General features: G+C 37.5%; 1 protein-coding gene across 2 annotated transcripts in view; it reads right to left on the bottom strand.

Annotated features, from left to right (window-relative positions):
• VWA8 (von Willebrand factor A domain containing 8) overlaps positions 1-19112 on the bottom strand; it is a 369166-nt gene that overhangs the window by 107925 nt on the left and 242129 nt on the right. For both annotated transcript variants that reach the window (XM_040448547.1, XM_040448546.1), the window contains exons 28-34: positions 17649-17787; positions 15823-16022; positions 8509-8619; positions 7503-7567; positions 6947-7072; positions 5679-5788; positions 4697-4851 (exon numbers count right to left, since the gene is read on the bottom strand). In XM_040448547.1, the coding sequence (XP_040304481.1) occupies positions 4697-4851; positions 5679-5788; positions 6947-7072; positions 7503-7567; positions 8509-8619; positions 15823-16022; positions 17649-17787 (906 nt within the window). The remainder of the gene's footprint in view (positions 1-4696; positions 4852-5678; positions 5789-6946; positions 7073-7502; positions 7568-8508; positions 8620-15822; positions 16023-17648; positions 17788-19112) is intronic.

Below are 19112 nucleotides of genomic sequence, written 5' to 3'. Positions count from 1 at the left end.
AATTGCAATAAGTGTATTTTCTCTTCCTTATGATTTTGTTAATGACATTTTCTTTTTTCTAACTCACTTTATTGCACATATGTAATGTATATAACATACAAAATATGTGTTGATCATTTATGTTATCAGTAAGGCCTCCAGTCAACTGGAGGCTATTAGTAGTTATGTTTTGGGGAGTCAGATGTTATATTTGTGGAGTTGTGATTGTGTGAAGGGGGTCAGCACCCTAAATCCCCTCTTGTTGTTCAAGGGGCTATGGTACTATAAACTATATTCACCACACCTGCTACAATGCAGCCCTTTAAGCAGATACCGGTGGTAAACTTGTATTTCACAAGTATAAGAAAACCAAATTATTTCTTGACCTTTTTGAATCTGGTGTAGACAATAGCTGCTTCACCAATAATTATAATTTTTAGGCAAATGTGAAATATAAAACATATATATATATTTTTTACCTTGAAATAAATGAAACAAATATCTGGTTCATTCATTCTTTAGCATAAGGAACAGGACATTACCAGCATTCTGAGGTCCCTGAATGCTGTATCCCATTCATATCTCCTGTCTGCCCTAGATGTTTATAACTCTTCTGGAATTTTGTGTTATTTTTTCCCTCTTGCTTGACTTCAAATTTTTACCAAATATGTATTTATCCTTTCCTACTCCAAGATCATAGACATTCTCCTATGTATTCTCTAAACATTTTAAAGTTTGTCTTTCACATTTAAATCCTTAACCCATTAGGGATTTATTTTTGTGAATGGCATGAGGCAGGGATTCATATTTGTCCTTTTTTCACATGGATAGCTAATTGTCCAAATACCACCAGATACTAAATGGCACTGATTAACATTGCTATCATAAAATACAGTTCTCTATATGCATGCATCTGTTGCTGGGTACTTCATTCTGCTCTCTTATTTATTTTTCTTCCCCCATGCCAATAACACACTGTCTTAGTTACTGAAGCTTTATAATAAACCTTGAAATTTAGTAGGTTCTTCTTCAGCAACGTCTTGATTATTCCTTGTCCTTGCTTTTCCATAAAAATGTATGAAAGTTACATTTGCTCTGTATCCTTGTCAGCACTTGTTACTGTCAGTATTTTTTTTATTTTAGCCATTTCAAAGGCGTATATAGTATCTCATCATGATCTAAAAAAATTTTTTTTATTTTTAATTTTTTTATTATAATTTATTGTCAATAAAAAATTAATGTTTATTTATTTTTGAGGGAGAGAGAGACAGAGTGTGAGTGGGGGAGAGGCAGAGAGAGGGGAAGACACAGAATCTGAAGCAGGCTCCAGGCTCTGAGCTGTCAGCACAGAGCTCAATGCAGGGCTTGAACTCATGAACCATGAGATCATGACCTGAGTCAAAGTCGGATGCTTAACTGACTGCGTCAGTTAAGGTGTCCCTTTCATCATGACTTTAATTTGCATTTCCTAAATGACTAATGATGGTGAACATCTTTTCATGTACTTAATCTCTGTATCCTCTGAGGTAAAGTCTCTGTTTAAGTCTTTCCCCCCCCCTTTTTTTTTCATATTTACCTCCAAAGTTATTTCTATATCTATCTAAATATATTGAAAACTGTGAGTTCACACAAATAAATCCAATTCCAATTCAACGAGATTCATTTTAGTTTTTTTCCTTTCTTTATCTGCAACTCCCTTCTAATGAGAAACTAGATTTCATTATCTTTAATATATTTACTTTCTTGCTTGGTTCTACTGTATGTGACTCATATCCCATCCCATTACTAACCTTCCCTCCTGGGCAAATGCCCTCCTTACTCTCCTTGGTCCTGACAGTCCACACTGGGCTACGCTCATGAAAGGATGCCTTCCTTGCCTTACTTGGGCGCATACACCATGTTACTTCTACTTCTTCATGGGCACCGTCTGCATCCTGCCTGGAGTGAATTCCCATCACAAGTGACGACGCCCTCCCCCATCACGGATGTCCTCACCTGCTCAGTCTCTGACCTCTGATACCTCACACTGGGTCACTATTTGCCCGTTTTCTATATTGGAATATTTGTTTTCTTGCTCTAGAGGTGTTTTATTTTGTTTTGAGAGAGAGAGAGAGAGAGGGGGGGGAAGGAGAATGAGCGGGAAAGGGGCAGAGAGAGAGGGAGACATAGAATCTGAAGCAGTCTGCAGGCTCTGAGTGTCAGCACAGAGCCCAATGCGGGGCTTGAACTCATGAACTGAACTGATTGTGACCTGAACTGAAGTCAGACACTTAACCGACTGAGCCACCAGATGCTCCAACTTGCTCTTGAGTTTTAAGAAATCTTTATATGTTCTAGATACAAGTCCTTTGTTGGAAATGTGATTTGTCAATAGTTTTTCCCAGCCTTATCTTTTCATTCTCTTAACAGTGTCTTTCACAGAGCTAAAACTTTAAATTTTGATGAAATTCAATTGATCAAAAATTTTGTTATGGATTATGTCTAAGATTCTCAGTACAATGTTTAATAGAAGTGGCGATAATGGGTATCCTTGTGTTATTCTTGATATGAAAAGGAATGCTTTTAGTGTTTCACTATTGAGGATGATATTTGCTATAGGTTTTTGTGACTATGTGGCATGAAGTTAGGAAAGTGATAATAAGCTTATAATAATTTAAGTGCCTCTGATAATGCTATAAAAAGTTAATGAGAGGTGACATACCCCCTTATTGATAGCTTTATGAAGGATTAAAAGAAATTCACATAAAAGCAGGAAGGCACTGTGATACAAGAGAAAGGATACAGATTTGAGGGTCAGTCACACTTGACCCTCAAATCCCAGCTCCCTCACTCATAATTTGTGTGGCCCAGGAGATATATCTTCTCTGTTTGTTTCTTCATCTATAAAACCTTGTAAAATTATTTTAAAAATTAATTATCATGCATGAAAGGTTTTAGAATAGTGCAATGCCTGACTTTTGTGTTAGGTCCTAAAAGGTATGATTGTTACCATAAAATGATGAAAGGCTCCTTAACTGACCCTAGTCTTTCATTTAACAAATATTCACTGAACACCTCCTGTATGTTGTGTGCCATATTAAGTAGGGGGAGATAGAGCTTTTTTTTTTATTTTTTTATTTTTTAAAATTTTTTTTTTTCAAACGTTTATTTATTTTTGGGACAGAGAGAGACAGAGCATGAACGGGGGAGGGGCAGAGAGAGAGGGAGACACAGAATCGGAAACAGGCTCCAGGCTCTGGGCCATCAGCCCAGAGCCTGATGCGGGGCTCGAACTCACGGACCACGAGATCGTGACCTGGCTGAAGTCGGACGCTTAACCGACTGCGCCACCCAGGCGCCCCAAATGTTTATTTATTTATTTCGAGAGACGGAGAGAGAGGACCTGAGTGGGGGGAGGGGCAGAGAGAGAGAGAGGAGAGGGAGAAGTGGGGATAGAGCTTTTAATTTAACAAGGTTACTGGTCCTACAGGCTATAAAGGATTCCTATAAGGTTAATACAAATGGTGTCTTATACTCAGTGTAAAATACTTTTACTTTCTAAATCTTTATAGTGACATTACATTTCTATACTAGTTTCTTCAATTGGAAGATCAGTATTTTAAAGGATTCCACCTTCAGAAAAATAGCTCTAGCATTTTCTCTATTGATGACAGCACTCATTAAGAAAGCATACTAAACACAACTCTCATTTAGTCAAGGCTGCAGTAGATACTATATTCCAACAACATGTTTCATTTTCAGTTATATAATACCATAGCAAATGCTTTCTCCTTGATAATTAGGAAGACATATGGCAAAATCCTAAGCCACATATTATCCACTGGGTTTTGGATTTCAAATGCCTTATACCCTGAAGTACTCATCATTCATTAATTACATTAAAAAGTTGAGCTTATGTGAGATTGGTGTACCATCATGCAGAGCCCATGTTTTTATCTTTAAATGATTCTATTTAAAAATAAGAGCTACAAAGGAAATTATGAAAATTAAATGTTTAATCAAAACACATGGAGCTACCTCTAAGGTTATTAGATGGCAACATGGACTTAAATCACCTTTATATTTCATTTTCCCACATTTCCATCAGAGGAAGATGGGACCTAGCTTCACCTGAAGTCAATTACAAATAGTCCCTTCTTTACAGGTAACAGTACGTAATGGCAGGAGGGACCATCTAAGGCAGACTTAAGTTGAGACTATCACCATAATCTGGATGCTGCAAAGACACAATAAGTCAGAGCAAAACTCAGCGGAAGGTGAATAGATGTTCGTGAGTGTTGAAAAAATTTAATTGACAGTAATGAGACCCCAACAAATTTAACTTTAAAAAATTCTGGAAGACATGTTATTTTGTTAAGTTTCCAATGTTCCTCTTGACAGATTACACGAGCACACAACAAGACAATATGATATAAAATTACCATCAGTAGGTTAAGCAGTTAACTGTATCACATGAACTCCCAGGTACGGAGAATACGGGCTTTCCCTTACGAACCAATATAATTGCATTACCCTATAAATGGTAATTTTAAAAAAGCAATGAAACTCTTTATGTAGAATGCATTTTTTAATGACTGATTTGGAATATAGTCTTGATCTAAAATGTTTACCAGAATATCATTACATTTTTAATCACTCCTCAACTAGCCTTATAGATTAGAGGCTAAACCAAGTAGAAAAAAAAATCTATTAAATAATTGAAAATACTGGTGCTTACCATGAGATCTGGGAAACCGACAACAACCGTAGCATAACTAGTCTCATCTGAGAGAATTCGGTTAGGAGAGGCAATCTTTTGTCCCACTGCTGAACTTAGATTTTCAGATGATAGTTGATCACTTGAAATTTTATGAGGTATGCTGAAATCTGTTTCTGCAGTGGCAGAGAAACATTAGATACCATATGCCCCTACAATGCTCCAGGAATTAATTTTTGCAATATTTCATTCTTGCCAACTCAAATAGAAAAGCACAAGTTAAAAAAGAGAAAACAGTTTAATTATATTCATGGCCTTTTGTTTGAGAAAACTCCGTTTTTACAGTCAAGGCGTCTTCTCTAAGTGAATGCAAGTATTTACTGAATTCAAAATTTTATTAGCGCTTAAAAGACTCTTAAAAACTGAGAACAAACTGACGGTTGATGGGGGGTGGGAGGGAGGGTAGGGTAGGTGATGGTATTGAAGAGGGCATCTTTGGGGTGAGCACTGGGTGTTGTATGGAAACCAATTTGACAATAAATTTCATATATTAAAAAATAAATAAAATAAATAAACATTAAAAAAATTTATTAGCAATGCATATTATCACTAATAGCACCCTGCAGAAATGATGTGAAACTGCCCCAACCAGTGCTGGTAATGGTATGTTTTAGATTTTTTCCATAAGTACTATTCACCCCCCAAAACTGTGATGAATTAAGTAGACATCTGATGGTCTGTGTAAAAAAAGAAAAGATGCTACCCTAAAAGACTATTAGACTTGGCACCTGAATGTATATAAAAATTCTGATTTCTCAGTTAGAAAAATCAATGACAGAACTTAAAAAAAGAGTAGATTCTCATTTACTATTTCTAAAGTAGTTACTAAGCTTTCCCTTTTAGTATGAACTTAACATATGTTGATGTTACTGCTCTAAAAGGATTCTAGGGGACTGTAAGCACGTACCCATACAGTCATAAACACAAAGGACATGGGATTTACCTTGTATGACTCCAAATCCTGTGCTAGGCAGCTCCTCTTTCAATGCGTACAACTGGCAAACCCCGCTGTCCTCAGATTCGATGTGTGCAGGCTTAGTTAAAAGATATTTCCTGCAAACATACAAGACATCTAAGTGAAAAAAGTTCTTCTTTTTTAATAATTGTGAGTCCAGACTATGAAAAATCAGAATTCTACCCCTTTCCCCCAAGGCTTCTTTTTTATATGCAGAGTAAAATTTGTAGTTTCTGAGTTACCTCATGAATTAACAAATAACTTCTCAATACTGTGTATAAGGAGCAGCGCATAATAACAATGCACTAATAAATATGAGCCAAAATCTAACACTTCCTGTAAGAGGAAGGGTTGCAAAAATAATAATAATAATAATAATAATAATAAAATAAATAAATAAACAAATAAATAAAGCAATTCTAATGAGAAACTACCCCCACCCCTGTATCATGGGACCCGCTATTGATATGACTATTTCATCAGTCAGTCAGTCAAGTGGGAGCCTGGTCTCTGATTTCTGACCAGCTGAGGGACAGAAGCCCTAACCATTGTAACCACTGTAATCCCCTTGATCTACTTATTTTTAAGATTTCTAAAATAGGGATGTATAAATAGGCAGAAATCTTTTGCAGCAGGCTACTTCTGCTTGTGACCCGAGGGGAAGAGAGAGTCTGTATTTAGCCAGTAGAGGTAATGTGTGAGGGAGGGGGACTTAAAATTTACTGTGCACCCTATTTATGTCAAGTGCATATAATGGCCCTTTCTTCAAGAAGTGTATATAGTCCAATGGTGGCAGGCAACACAAACACGAACATAACTAAGTAAGAGCAACCAAGATAGAATGAAGAAGAAACTTCTAAGGGGTGAATTCTGTGAAGTTCCAAAAAGGCAACAGCTCTAGGGCAGAGACTATGACCCTCTGAAGAGAGGATAAATCAAAAATCTATTTTGAAGCATCTCTGGTTTGGTAAGAATACAGTGGATTCTCAATGTACTAATAGGGAAAATCCAAAGAAATATGGATCAGACATAAAAGTCATTATGTTTCTACTGTTCATTTCAATGTCATTCTCTGAAACACTTTCATGATTACTCCGTGAAGTGATATTTAATCGGTTTTCATTTTTTCCCTCCCCTTCTTCTTTCACCTATAGAGATGCCAAATTCAGAAACTGTGTGTGAAAAGACAGACTAGAAGACACAACAGTAAGGATGCTGGGTAAATGCTCTATGAGACGCTACGTAAATCCACCCACTGGTGTGTTCTACTCTCCACCAGAAGCCACTTGTCCTCCGCTACAAGGAAGACTGTCTTGAGGTCGATGGGAAGTGAGATGGTGTGTGTTCGCCCTTCGAGAACATCCAGCACAGTCAGGCTGTTCCTGAAAGAGGAGAAGAAAACTATCTGAAAGGAAATGATGAGGGTAATGATTGAGTAACAATGGCACAGTCATTTCATGATACTTCATGCAACCCTAAAGAGAATGTTTTCAAGACTAAATAATAATAAAGAGAAATGTTAATTGAGAAAACAGATCTGTAAAACTCTAAACTCTGTAGGGGTATGCATAAGAAGAAATAATGGATGCTGATAACCGCAAAGCTGGCAGTGGCGGTACTTTGAAATTAAGAGCACTGTCTTTTCTTAGGTCTGGATTTAAATGTTCTCGCAATGTGGGATGAGTTGCTTTTACAATAGCATATTTATAATGTGGTTATATTGGTTTTATAATAAGCAAGTATAATTAAATGAGGAAACAGAATGGGCAAACTAAGGATCCCAGTTTAAATCTTCTATAGCAAAGCACTCACCCATTTTCTTTGTAGAATACTAGCCAGTTTTTGTGAGAAAATTCTTTACACATTTTATAAGTTTCCTAAAGACAAAACCAAACAAAATATTCACATTAAATGTGTGAGATGCAGTCATGTGTCTTCAGTTGCTTTCCCTTAAATAAAGTTCTCCAACATGTAAAACATGTAATCCTGTGAGAAGCCGCCTCTTTATTTACTCCAAGGCTCTTACGGTGATGTGGATTTAAATACAATTCAAAATTTATTGTGAACTATGTGCTAAAACATCTTTTAGGATAAAAGTTTAAAAAGTAATGCCAAATACTGGTTAGAGATAAATATGCTATCTGGCAAGTAACTGTGGAATTTATACCATAATATAGACATAAAGGAAATACTGCTTTTTGTAGATTTGGATGTATTTACGGCATTTAAAACATCTCTCTTTTTTTTTCTTTCCATGGTCTTTTAAGACTTATGTATTGCAGGGCAGAAGGTAAGTCGTATTTTATATCCATTACCTTTCTCTGAATGGCAGAATAAATTCTCTTGGGTTGGCCTGAAACTTATTTACTAGTTTAATTTAGTTAATAAGTTCAAATGTTTATTCATCTAGTAGGTGCACTCGGGTGTCATACTTGTCAGTTTATCATATAAATCCAAAACATAAACATATTAACTCAAAAACAGTTCAGTGACTGCATGATTAGGAATTTGTCATGAATATCACCCTCAAGAAGCCCACGAAGCTCTATCACTATTATAGCTCAGTCCTGACAAGTCTTCATGTGAGTACGATGTATACAAAAAAAAGCTATTGGTGTTAGTTATATGTGTATCAGTGTCTTACTTATATGTGTATCAGTGTCTTTTCATATTGCGTTAAAATCTACAGGCACACAATAAGAGAATTCTCTTGTGCTGTAAATAAAAGGCCCTGAGAAGAATGGCCATGCATGCATCTTTAAGGTAGAAAACTACAGAAGTCCTTGGCAACTTGCTGGATAAGTTGGGTATTCCTTACAGCTTCCTCCTTGTTCCACCAGGAAGATTTCTTAGGTGTAACCTCTTCGGAAGGGAGGATGAGACGTCGAAGGGCTCGGCTAGTGGTGTCTAATAAGAGGATGACATTACTCTGGAAATAAAGAGAACAGTAAATATTTTATTTTTTTTTTTTTTTTTTTTTTTTTTTTTAAGCAGCAGCTTCTTGACAACCTGGGAATAAAACATATAGTGGTAAACCGAAAGGAAGATGACAATATTGAAATACTTAAGAGACACCATAAAGATACTAAATGGTTTTCCTTAATACAGAATTTAAAGTAGTAGATGGTTTTATGAAAATATTTCAATTATGTAATGCAAAAGGGAGTCTCTTTGAAGATTTTACCTTAAAACCATCCCCTTCTATACACAGGCTATTTTAACCATGGTTCTGTTTTATTATATACTTGAAATTAAGAGGATTGATAATTTTTAAAGTCCATTTACTTTCATAAAACTTACACGTCAAGAGTGTTTTGTTGAAAATTGTCTTACATTGTGCATAACTAAATCTCACTCATGCTTTTCACAAATCCAGATTTACTTCAGAAAATGTGTACATGATAAATAGATGGGTTAGCAAGAAAATATCAGGATCTCAAGAACTTAATTCATAATGAGTGTGTCTTCATTTCAAAACTCACAGTTGGTGCTGTAATAATGTACAAACAAGAGATTTCTCTCCAGTGGTATTAATCACAGTTTTGCAAATGAAGTAATAATCTCCCAGTAATTAGCAGTGTTTTTTCAAGAAAAAAAATTTAAGTAAATCTCAAGCATTACAATCAATGAACAGAAATACATGAATAAGAACTTAAAATTGAGAAAGCCAGAAAAGATTAAATATTTTAAAGAGATGCTATTAGCTTGGCTTTTTTTTAAAGTTAAAATTTAAACATGTTTGAAGATTAGACAAAAAGGTTTGCAGGGTACCTGGGTTGCTCAGTTGGTTGAGCATCTGACTCTTGGTCATGATCCCAGGGTCTTGGGATTGAGCCCCATGTTGGACTCATGCTGAACCACTGACCATGGAGCCTGCTTGGGATTCATTCTTTCTCCCTCCCTCCCTCTCTTTCTTTCTCTCTCTCTCCCCCTCTGCTCTCTCTCCCACTCACACACACTCTTTTTCTAAAATAAAACAAAAATAAAAAAACTCTGAGAGCCCCAAAAACGTTCGCAAAAAGGCACGTACAAGCTGTTTGTCAAGCCTCATTGTTATGCAATGGTCTTTTTCTAGAAAGTTTTTGTTTTGTTTTGTTTTAAATTTGGGGCTTCTCCAGCTATCCTAACCCTTAGGAACTTTTCATTTCAAAAACTTTCTTTGGGGAAAATGAAGTCATAAAGCACCCAAAGAATTACTGTATAGTTTGTGAAATATAGGAGACAAAATAAAAAATGTTTGTTAGCTTGTTTCTTAGTATTTACTGAGCAGCTTATATTTAAAGCACAAAGGAGAACACAATAATGAATTAACCATGACCCTTGCCCTCTCTTATGTGGTCCAGTTAGATATAAAAAGAAAGGCAAAAAGATTGATGATGGGCATTGAGGAGGGCACTTGGGATGAGCACTGGGTGTTGTATATAAGTGATGAATTATGAGAATCTACCCCCAAAACCAAGAGCACACTGTATACACTGTATGTTAGCCAACTTGACAATAAATTATATTAAAGTTTAAAAAAAGAAATAAAAAGAAAGGCAGAAAGACTGATGATTCATCCACTAACCTGGGACCTCATAGTGCGGTTTCAAGTGTATTTTACTAGCTAATTGTACTGAAGTGCTCAAAAATTAAAGTAGTATTTGTACCGTGCAGTTTCCTTCACTGAATCCTGGCTGTTAAAAAATTCTATTAAACATGTTGACAGAGTTTAAACTTCTCCACAAACATCACTCTTAGAATACATCATTGGTATGACAGGCAATTTTCCATTCAGGACGTGTGTTACAGATATTCTTTTTAAAATCATTTCATACGAGAGGTATTATTTCTGGCCTTTGAAAGTTTGAAAAGGATGGCAGTACCTTAAAGTACCTTAAAGTTACTTAAGAAAATGTATTAATTAACAAATTAAAAAGTGACAGTCTTATTCCATTCTAGATTAAGTCTTTTTTTTGAGGAAGTATTTTTTTATTTTTATTTTATTTTATTTTATTTTATTTTATTTTATTTATTTTTTTAATATTTATTTTTGAGACAAAGAGAGACAGAGCATGAATGAGGAAGGGTCAGAGAGAGAGGGAGACACAGAATCCGAAGCAGGCTCCAGGCTCTGAGCTGTCAGCACAAAGCCTGACGTGGGGCTCGAACCCACGGACCGCGAGATCATGACCTGAGTTGAAGTCGGATACTTAACCGACTGAACCACCCAGGCGCCCCTTGGAAGTATTTTTTTTAAAGGAGAAACTCTTTCTTGTATGATAAATATGAACAACATTAACATGAATTCTTAGCGCTTTAGCAGTTTGGGATAATATTAACTTTTCTAAGCAAAAGAAAGTTCTAAAAATAATGTTTGATTCCAAAATATAATTAAGCAGAAGAATAAGCAGATGATTGATTAAACAGATACGATTAAGCAGAAAAATAAGTATGGCTTTGCATTTTTCTTCCTTTTTAGGGTCTAATACTTATATACTCATAACTTGGCATAAGCAAATTGAAAACTTGTGCCTTTCTGAACGACAGAAAGCATATATGTATTTGCAGCCATCGTTGGACTTAGAATTAGTTTTAGAAACAACTGGCAACATGAAGGAGTTCTGTCGGTCCATCCTTTTGGATGTTAATGGTTTCCTTCTGTAAATGACTAATGATATATCCTGAGTTTAAAAATAGAATTTTGCGTCACACATGAGTACATGTAACTGTGGCTTTGGTGCTCCTTTAAGGGGGGGCAGGGAGAAGAAGTGAGCAATTTTATTATGTTTGTATCTGACTGGGAGAAAAGTAACCTCTGGATGACCTCAATGTCCTAAAGTCTGAAATTCTAAACTTCGTACAGATGTAATAAGTAATCTCATGGCAGGAGAGGGGGAAGGGTGGAGGGTCTTTATTTTTAGGCATGGCCAAGTTTCCCTTTCCTCACATAAGATTTTATTTTAGCGAGGAAGCTTTGAACAACTTCTTTCACCAGGGAAATGCATCCATAGCAAGCTTTAGACAAGGGATAGTGGAATTAATGGCAGTGATTCTCTGCAATATTTTAGCTCTGCTCTCAGTGAGGGCAGGATGGGGAAGGAGGAACTGATGGCAGTGCACACATTTGTTATTTGATTAGAATTATGTATCATTTGTCCAATTTTACAGACGCATGCTGTTCATTTGAAACTAAAGAGGTCTTACCTCCTAACAGGGTTTTAATATGATGGCTAAGATACCCTCTTTGGGAAAAGAAGAGTCAGTTCAGAGGGTACAGTGGGAGTATTCCTACAAGCTAGGCATGCCTTCTCAGGGTGCTGAGGTAGCTTTCTAGAAAACTGTTCAGGCTGTGGTCAAAGGGACAAGTCAGAATGTCAGGAGACAAAGTGCTGGCCATGGAAGTTGACAGTCTGGCCACGACAGTTGTAAAATGCTGAACAGAGTATTACACTGAACAGAGTATTAATCAGCAATGTTGCCAAATAATTGGATCTTCTGAGAAAATAAAATACTTGCTAAGAATCTAAAAATCTAGTACTTTCCAAGAATTGGTATATGTAAAATTGAAAGTTAATTTGACAGCTGAAAATTTGGCAGGATTGTTTGAATAAATACTCCAAATTTAAATTCTTACTCAATTGACTTGCTGAATTAAAAATCACCAAGATAGCATGTGTTTTTTATGACAGATTCTTCTCATTGTAGAATTCAATTCGATGCCACTGATATATTATTAAAAACCTGTAACACAAGGGGTGCTTGGGTGGCTCAGTCGGTTAAGCATCCCTCTTTTGGTTTTGGCTCAGGTCATGATCTCAGTTTGTGAGTGCAAACCCCACGTTGGGCTCTGCACTGACAGTGCAGGGACTGCTTGGAATTCTCTTTCTGCCCCTCCCCTGCTCATGCTTATGGTCTCTCTCTCTCTCTCAAAATAAATAAATAAACTAAAAAAAAAAAAAAAGAACCTATAAAGCAAAACCCTTATTCCATGTGATGGATACAAACTTTTATAAGCAATATGTGGATATTTATAAACTCTGCTTTGCAGGAGAAAGTGAAAATGAAAAAAAAAAGTGAAAACCTGAAAAAATTTAACTCAGAATTCATGATTATTATTTACGCAAGGCCTAAAGTTAAAGTTGACTTATTTACTCAGTGAAACACTGACATGTTATTTATGCAACATTTCCTCTTGATTAGACACAGTCTAAAAGTATTGTTTCTTGGTAACACTTTGTTCTCCTAGTGACTTTAAGTATTTGTAAGTAGCAACACTGCATTTCTTTAATATTTTCCTATTATGAATACTTTTTAATTTTTCACACTAGTCTTTTCCCCAAGTAGCTATAGTGAGTGAGATGGTGGATGGAATTTAATTCTGGTGGGGCCAATCCAATCTGGTTTGAATCTCAGTTCATTACGTAGCTACCGGGCAGGTTATTGAAACTCTCTGAGCCTCCATTCTCTCAAATGTAAATCTGGCTGACGGGTATCTCAGTGGGCTACTGGAAGAATAGCATGGGATGATGTATGTAATCTTTCATTTGGCACACTGCCAACATTTAATAACTGCTCCTTCTGTTTGCGAGGCTCATCACTTAGCCTTCTGGGATACCACACTCCCTGCCCTGTCCACCTACTTCACTGGCCACTCATCGTCAATCCCCTTGGTTGATTCCCCCGTATCTCCCTGATTTCTTAATATTTCATTGCCCCAGGGCTTGGACTTCTCTGCCCACACTCACTCTCTTGGTGACCTCTTTCAGCCTCGTGGTTTCCAGTAACATGTACATGCCAAGACTCCCAAATGTTCTGATCTCTCCCCTGAACTCCAGGCTCATCTACTGGGATGTCTAACAGGCATCTCACATTTAATCAAAGGTCTACTCCCTCCCAAATCAATTCCTCATCTCAGTTGATGGCGACTCTGTTCTTTCAGTTGCTCATGCCCTAGACTTTGAAGTTGCCCTTAATTAGCTCCATCCTCTCTCACCCCATGCATCTGATCTGTTAGGAAATCCTGTTGGTTCTACCTTCAAAATATATCCAGAACCCATCGTTACTTACAACCTCCATACTCTAAACTGCAATTACCTCTTGCTGGATCACTGCAAAAATTTCTTTACTAGTCTCCTTCATTCTGCCTTACCACCTACAGACTATTTGCTGCAGAGGAGCCAGAGAAATCTTTTAAATATATAAGTTAGGTCATGCTACTCCTCTGCTCGAGATGCTCTAACACCTTCCTCTTCCACCCACAGTCAGGGCCCAGGACATTACAATGGTCTATGAGGCTCTGCACAGTCTGCTTCCTCACTCCCTGCACCACGTCCCTGCTCCAACTAGCTGAGTAACCTGTGATCTCACCTCCTTATGCTCTCCCCCTTGCTCAATCTTCCCCATCACACTTCTTTAACGATGGAACAAAAGCATGCTCCAGCCTCTGGGCCTCTGCCTGGAACGCCCTTATTTTAGATATCTGTTCTCCCCCTCACGTCCCTCAAGCCTTTGCTTAAATATCCCTTCCTCAGTTAGGCGATCCCTGCCCATCTACCCTACTTTGAATGGCAATCTTCCTGCCAGCCTTGCTTCTCCTCTTCTAGCTTGAGATATAATTTACTTCTTTTGCTCATTGTCTGTCTTCCTGTACCACAATGTAAGCTTTTCAGGACAAAAATTATTGTTGTTTTCTTTGCTGCAGCATCCCCAGTAATAGGCACATGATATAATTTGTTGAATGAATAATATGCTTGAATGAATAGTATGGTATTTGGTAGATACTAGGTGGATAATAAGCATGCAAAAACATTACACTCCTTTCTATTGGTATGGTACAGATTAACTTAGACCTTCAGAATTCTCACTAATTGAGACACAGCCTGCTTTTTGATCTACACCTTCTATTTGGAATTATTATTATTTTTTTTAAATTAGTGTTTTTTATTATTTATTTTTGAGAGACAGAGAGAGACAGAGCACGAGCAGGGAGGGGCAGAGAGGGAGGGAGACACAGAATCCGAACAGGCTCCAGGCTCTGGGCTGTCAGCACAGATCTCCACCCAGGGCTTGAACCCACGAAGCGTGAGATGATGGCCTGAGCCAAAGTCAGACACTTAACCGACTGAGCTACCCAGGCGCCCCTGGAATTATTTTAAGCTTGACTCTAAACACCTGTACTTTTCATTAGTGCTATCTTACACTAGTAGTGATGGTTAAAACTTGAGCTTCATTACATACCAAAGGAGTTCAGTGTCATCGTGCAGTGAACAGAAGGTTTATGTCCTCCCAAAATTCATATGTTGAAATCCTAAACCCTGGCATTTAGGATTACTAGGAGGTAGGGGGTCTATGGGAGGTGATTAGGTCATTAGGGTGGAGTCCTCCTGAATGGGATCAGTGGTCTCATAAATGAGACACCAATGCGATCCCTCGCTCTTTCTGCCCCGTGAGGTTACAATGAACAGACAGCTATCTAGCAAGTGGGTTCTCACCAGACACCAGATCCAGATTTGCTTATTCTTGATCTTGGATGTCCCAGCCTCCAGAACTGTGAGAAATAAATTTCTGTTGTTTATAAGCTCCCTAGTCTATGCTACTTGTGTTATAGTAGCCCAAACAAGACCAAGACAAGTCCATTCACTATATGTTTGTGGCTGTGTCTACATTAAGAATGTCATTCAGGTTTCAAATAAAACGCATCTCCTAAGGGGAGCACCCCTTCATACTGTTACTTCCACCTTCCACTTCCTCCTCCTCCACCCCTATCACTCCCCAGGACATTATCTCGTTTCTATACAGCACTTATCACCGCCTGAAACCAGCATATTTATTTGTTGGCTTACTTTATGGTCTGTCTCCCCAAAGAGAATGCAAGTTTCACAAAAAAGAATTATCCGGCCTCAAATGTCATTAGTGCTGAGGTTGAGAAACCCTAATTTACATGCTTCCAGAATTATAGGTCATGTTGAAGGCTCCGCAGAGAAGATATTAGCCTGCCTTTGTGGTACTGACAAAACACAGCTCTGATCCCTCCTTGATGTTTATGAAAGCACGTATTTTCACTTGTAGGTTGCGAATCACCTTTGCCTTTTTCTTCACACAGCTTACTCTTGGCGTAATTGTACCATGTGAGTAGCCCGGGATGCCTTACCTGCTGCTCGTGGAGAACCACTTGACCCTTGAGGGGATTTCCCAGCGGTGCCACTGTCACAAATGGGTGCCAAATTCTACTGGCCATTCTTGGGAAGAGGTCAGAGAGGTCCACCATGTAGCCACTTTTCCCCGTCGTGTTCAGAAAGTATAAGGTGATGGGATTGCATGCAACTACATAGAGGGTATTTTCCTCATTTTCTGTAATGACAAAAAGGTGTTAACTGTGTGATCTGCAGTAGATTTTCTGACTGGTCAAGAGGTCCAGTGAAATCTGAATCATGAGACTGAGCACACAGCTGGAACTCAGTGGACAAACCGTGATGGATTGATTAGGATATACATACGTTATGTATATATATCAATTAACTTTGATTCTAACCTCCCAAAATGCTCTTTTCTCCCAAAAATACAGAAGAGGTATAAAAACAAAGAAACAAAAAACAATTAAAACTCTAGTTTGCATAAGTGGACAATACTGAAACAGAGAGTTCAATTACAGAAAGGTCAGCATTATTTTTATGGGCCAATTCTGACTGACGGCAGCTGCCTGGAATGTTGTTCTGAGAACCATGAGGCCAGGACAAGGTTTAACCAGAAAAGCGCTCCTGGTTAGCGATGCCTCTCACTGGCATGGGGCAGAGGATCACAGCATACTTATTTCCAATTCTGAAAGATGGGACAAGGGTCAAAGTTCAAGCTTTATACATAAAATCCATATTTATTCTCTACTGGTGAATGTAAAATATCTTCATAAGAGCACCTGTTACCAAAAACCCCTGTGTATATGTACATATATATATACATATATATATACACACACACGTATATACACACATATATATGTGTATATACACATACATATATGTGCATATATGTGTGTGTATGTGTGTGTGTGTGTATATATATATATATATATATATATATATATATATATATATAATTTTTTGCCCTCATTTTACTTATTTTGATGGGGGTGGGGTGGAGGAGCAGAGAGAGAGGATCCCAAGCCAGCTGTCAGCGCAGAGCCCGATGTGGGACTCGAACTGGTGAATCCTGAGATCATGACCTGAGCTGAAACCGAGTCAGACCCTTAACTGACTGAGCCACCCAGGTGCCCCAAAACCTTGTATATTTTTAAAGCATATATTTTTATTCCACAAAGCTGATTTTGGGAATAAATAATATTCATAGAACTTAGATAACAAAAACTTGCTTCTGAATTTTCCCCTCAACAATCCCCATCCTAGGCAAGTTGGAAACTCTCTCCCTTTCTTCTGTCATCACCTCTGTTTAATAGGACCTTAGGAACTGCCCTCGATTGAAAACTTCTGCCAAAAAGTACCCAGGGCACACTGTATGAGTCAGTAGGAAATGGCAGCAGTCCAGAAATGTAGATGCCAAAAATTCACGTCCTTCATTTGCCATTCTTTAAAATAAATGTAATGACTGCAAAGCACTCCAGCCGTGCTTTGGTGGTTCACGCCATCATCAAACTGGAATCCCAGCCCCCAAATCCAATGTTTCTTTTTCTTGTTCCCTTCTATTTTTAGCACATGCCTGGGTGTGTTTAACTTTGTGCTACAGTTGTAATGAGAAACAGACATATGCATACAAACTTAGCAGTGCTTATGTGGATTCCACAATAGTATTTTGTTAGGTTGTTATAGGAAATCAGGTCTAAATTGCATATAATTACTATCCAATCCAATATGACACAGTTACTGAGTCTATCATAGACTTTTTGATGTCTAGAGATTCTTTCAATCCCTCTTTTAGAAAAAAGTCAGTACAGGAAGGAAAAATCAAAAGAATAAATTGACATACCACATGACGTAGCAATGTCACAGATTAAGTTAATTTCATCCAATGGTAATTTGCAGGAGGCACATTCTTCAGTAAAGGTTTGGGATCTTTCTTCATATCTTTCTATTGGATACTCTTGTATGTTTATAAGTGCTGGACCCTATAATAAAGTAGTTGTCTGAGTTAAGGAATTTGGATAGTTACTAAAATGTAGAAAAACTGAAGTTTTTCTAAAATATGAAATTTAAATTCAAATACCCAACATCTTGATATACCTCTTCTTATTTTGTTGACTATCATGGTACCTATAACAATAATAATACCATATACTTGCATTTATAAATGCTTTCAATTGTCCTATCTTAATTTCTCACTTTCTTTTCTTTTTACTCACAAGGTACACCAGATGAAAAACCCCATAGGATTTCTGATTACTTTCTTCCTTCCTAAACAATGGTCAAAGTTTGAACTCCAAGTATTGGGACCCAGGGCTGTCCAAACTAGGAAAATAATCTGTAAATGCATGAATCAGGACCTTATATAGTTCCACTGTAAAGAATGATTATTATACCATTATATAGAATATAATGGCTAAACTTCAGTCTTTGAAATAAAAGCTTGCTGATAACTACTGTTGTTTACAAAAGGTAGAATATTATACACATAGTGAAAATTATTCAATATAAACATAAGCAGAGGATCTAATTTAATAATATTATTGATATTAGGGCTGGTACTTAGAGAAAACACCTATATAGAAGAATTATATAGATGTAACTACACTTTCAATATTCCCATGCCATACAGTCCTTTTTTTAAAGTTTATTTACTTATTGAGAAAGAAAGAAAGAGAGCACGTGCACAAGTAGGGGGTGGGTACGGAGAGACGGAGAGAGAAAATCCCTAGCAGGCTCTACGCTGTCAGCACGAACTGTGAGATCATGACCTCGGCTGAAATCCAGAATTGGATGCTTAACTGACTGAGCCACCCAGGTGCCCCCAGTCCTTAATTAATCAAAAATGTCTGGGTTAGATGGTGACTGTTGTGGCATCCCTGCCACCCTCCATCCTGCCCCTTTCTATCTAGTGTGCATCTCTGGAGCTGGAAATCTAAAAACAACATTCCTCAAACTCCCTTGCAGTAAGGGTTCTGGGTGTGATTTCGGTTCTGCCAATTAAATGCACTTAAATGGCCCACAGGTCAAGTGTGAGCCATTGCTTGCTTTTGTAAATAAAACTTGACTACAACACAGCCACATTCATCTGTTAGCCTATTACCTACGGTTGCTTTTGTGCTATCACAGTAAAGTTGAGTAGCTGTAACAGAATCTGTATGGCCTAAAACATTAACCATCTGGCTCTTTACAGAAAAAGTTTGCTGATCCTGCTTCGCCGTGTCGCTGCCAGCAGCAGGGACGGTAGTAGAAGCAGACACACTGAACTTGAGACTAAAAGTCCAGTGGTGGCCCCTTGACTTCTGTTTCT

The sequence above is a fragment of the Herpailurus yagouaroundi genome, unplaced genomic scaffold, assembly GCF_014898765.1.
Source record: "Herpailurus yagouaroundi ecotype Mexico unplaced genomic scaffold, PumYag 197, whole genome shotgun sequence".
Taxonomy (NCBI): Eukaryota; Metazoa; Chordata; class Mammalia; order Carnivora; family Felidae; genus Herpailurus; species Herpailurus yagouaroundi.
Note: the sequence above shows the minus strand (reverse complement) of the source record. Positions and strands in the feature narration are given on the sequence as shown.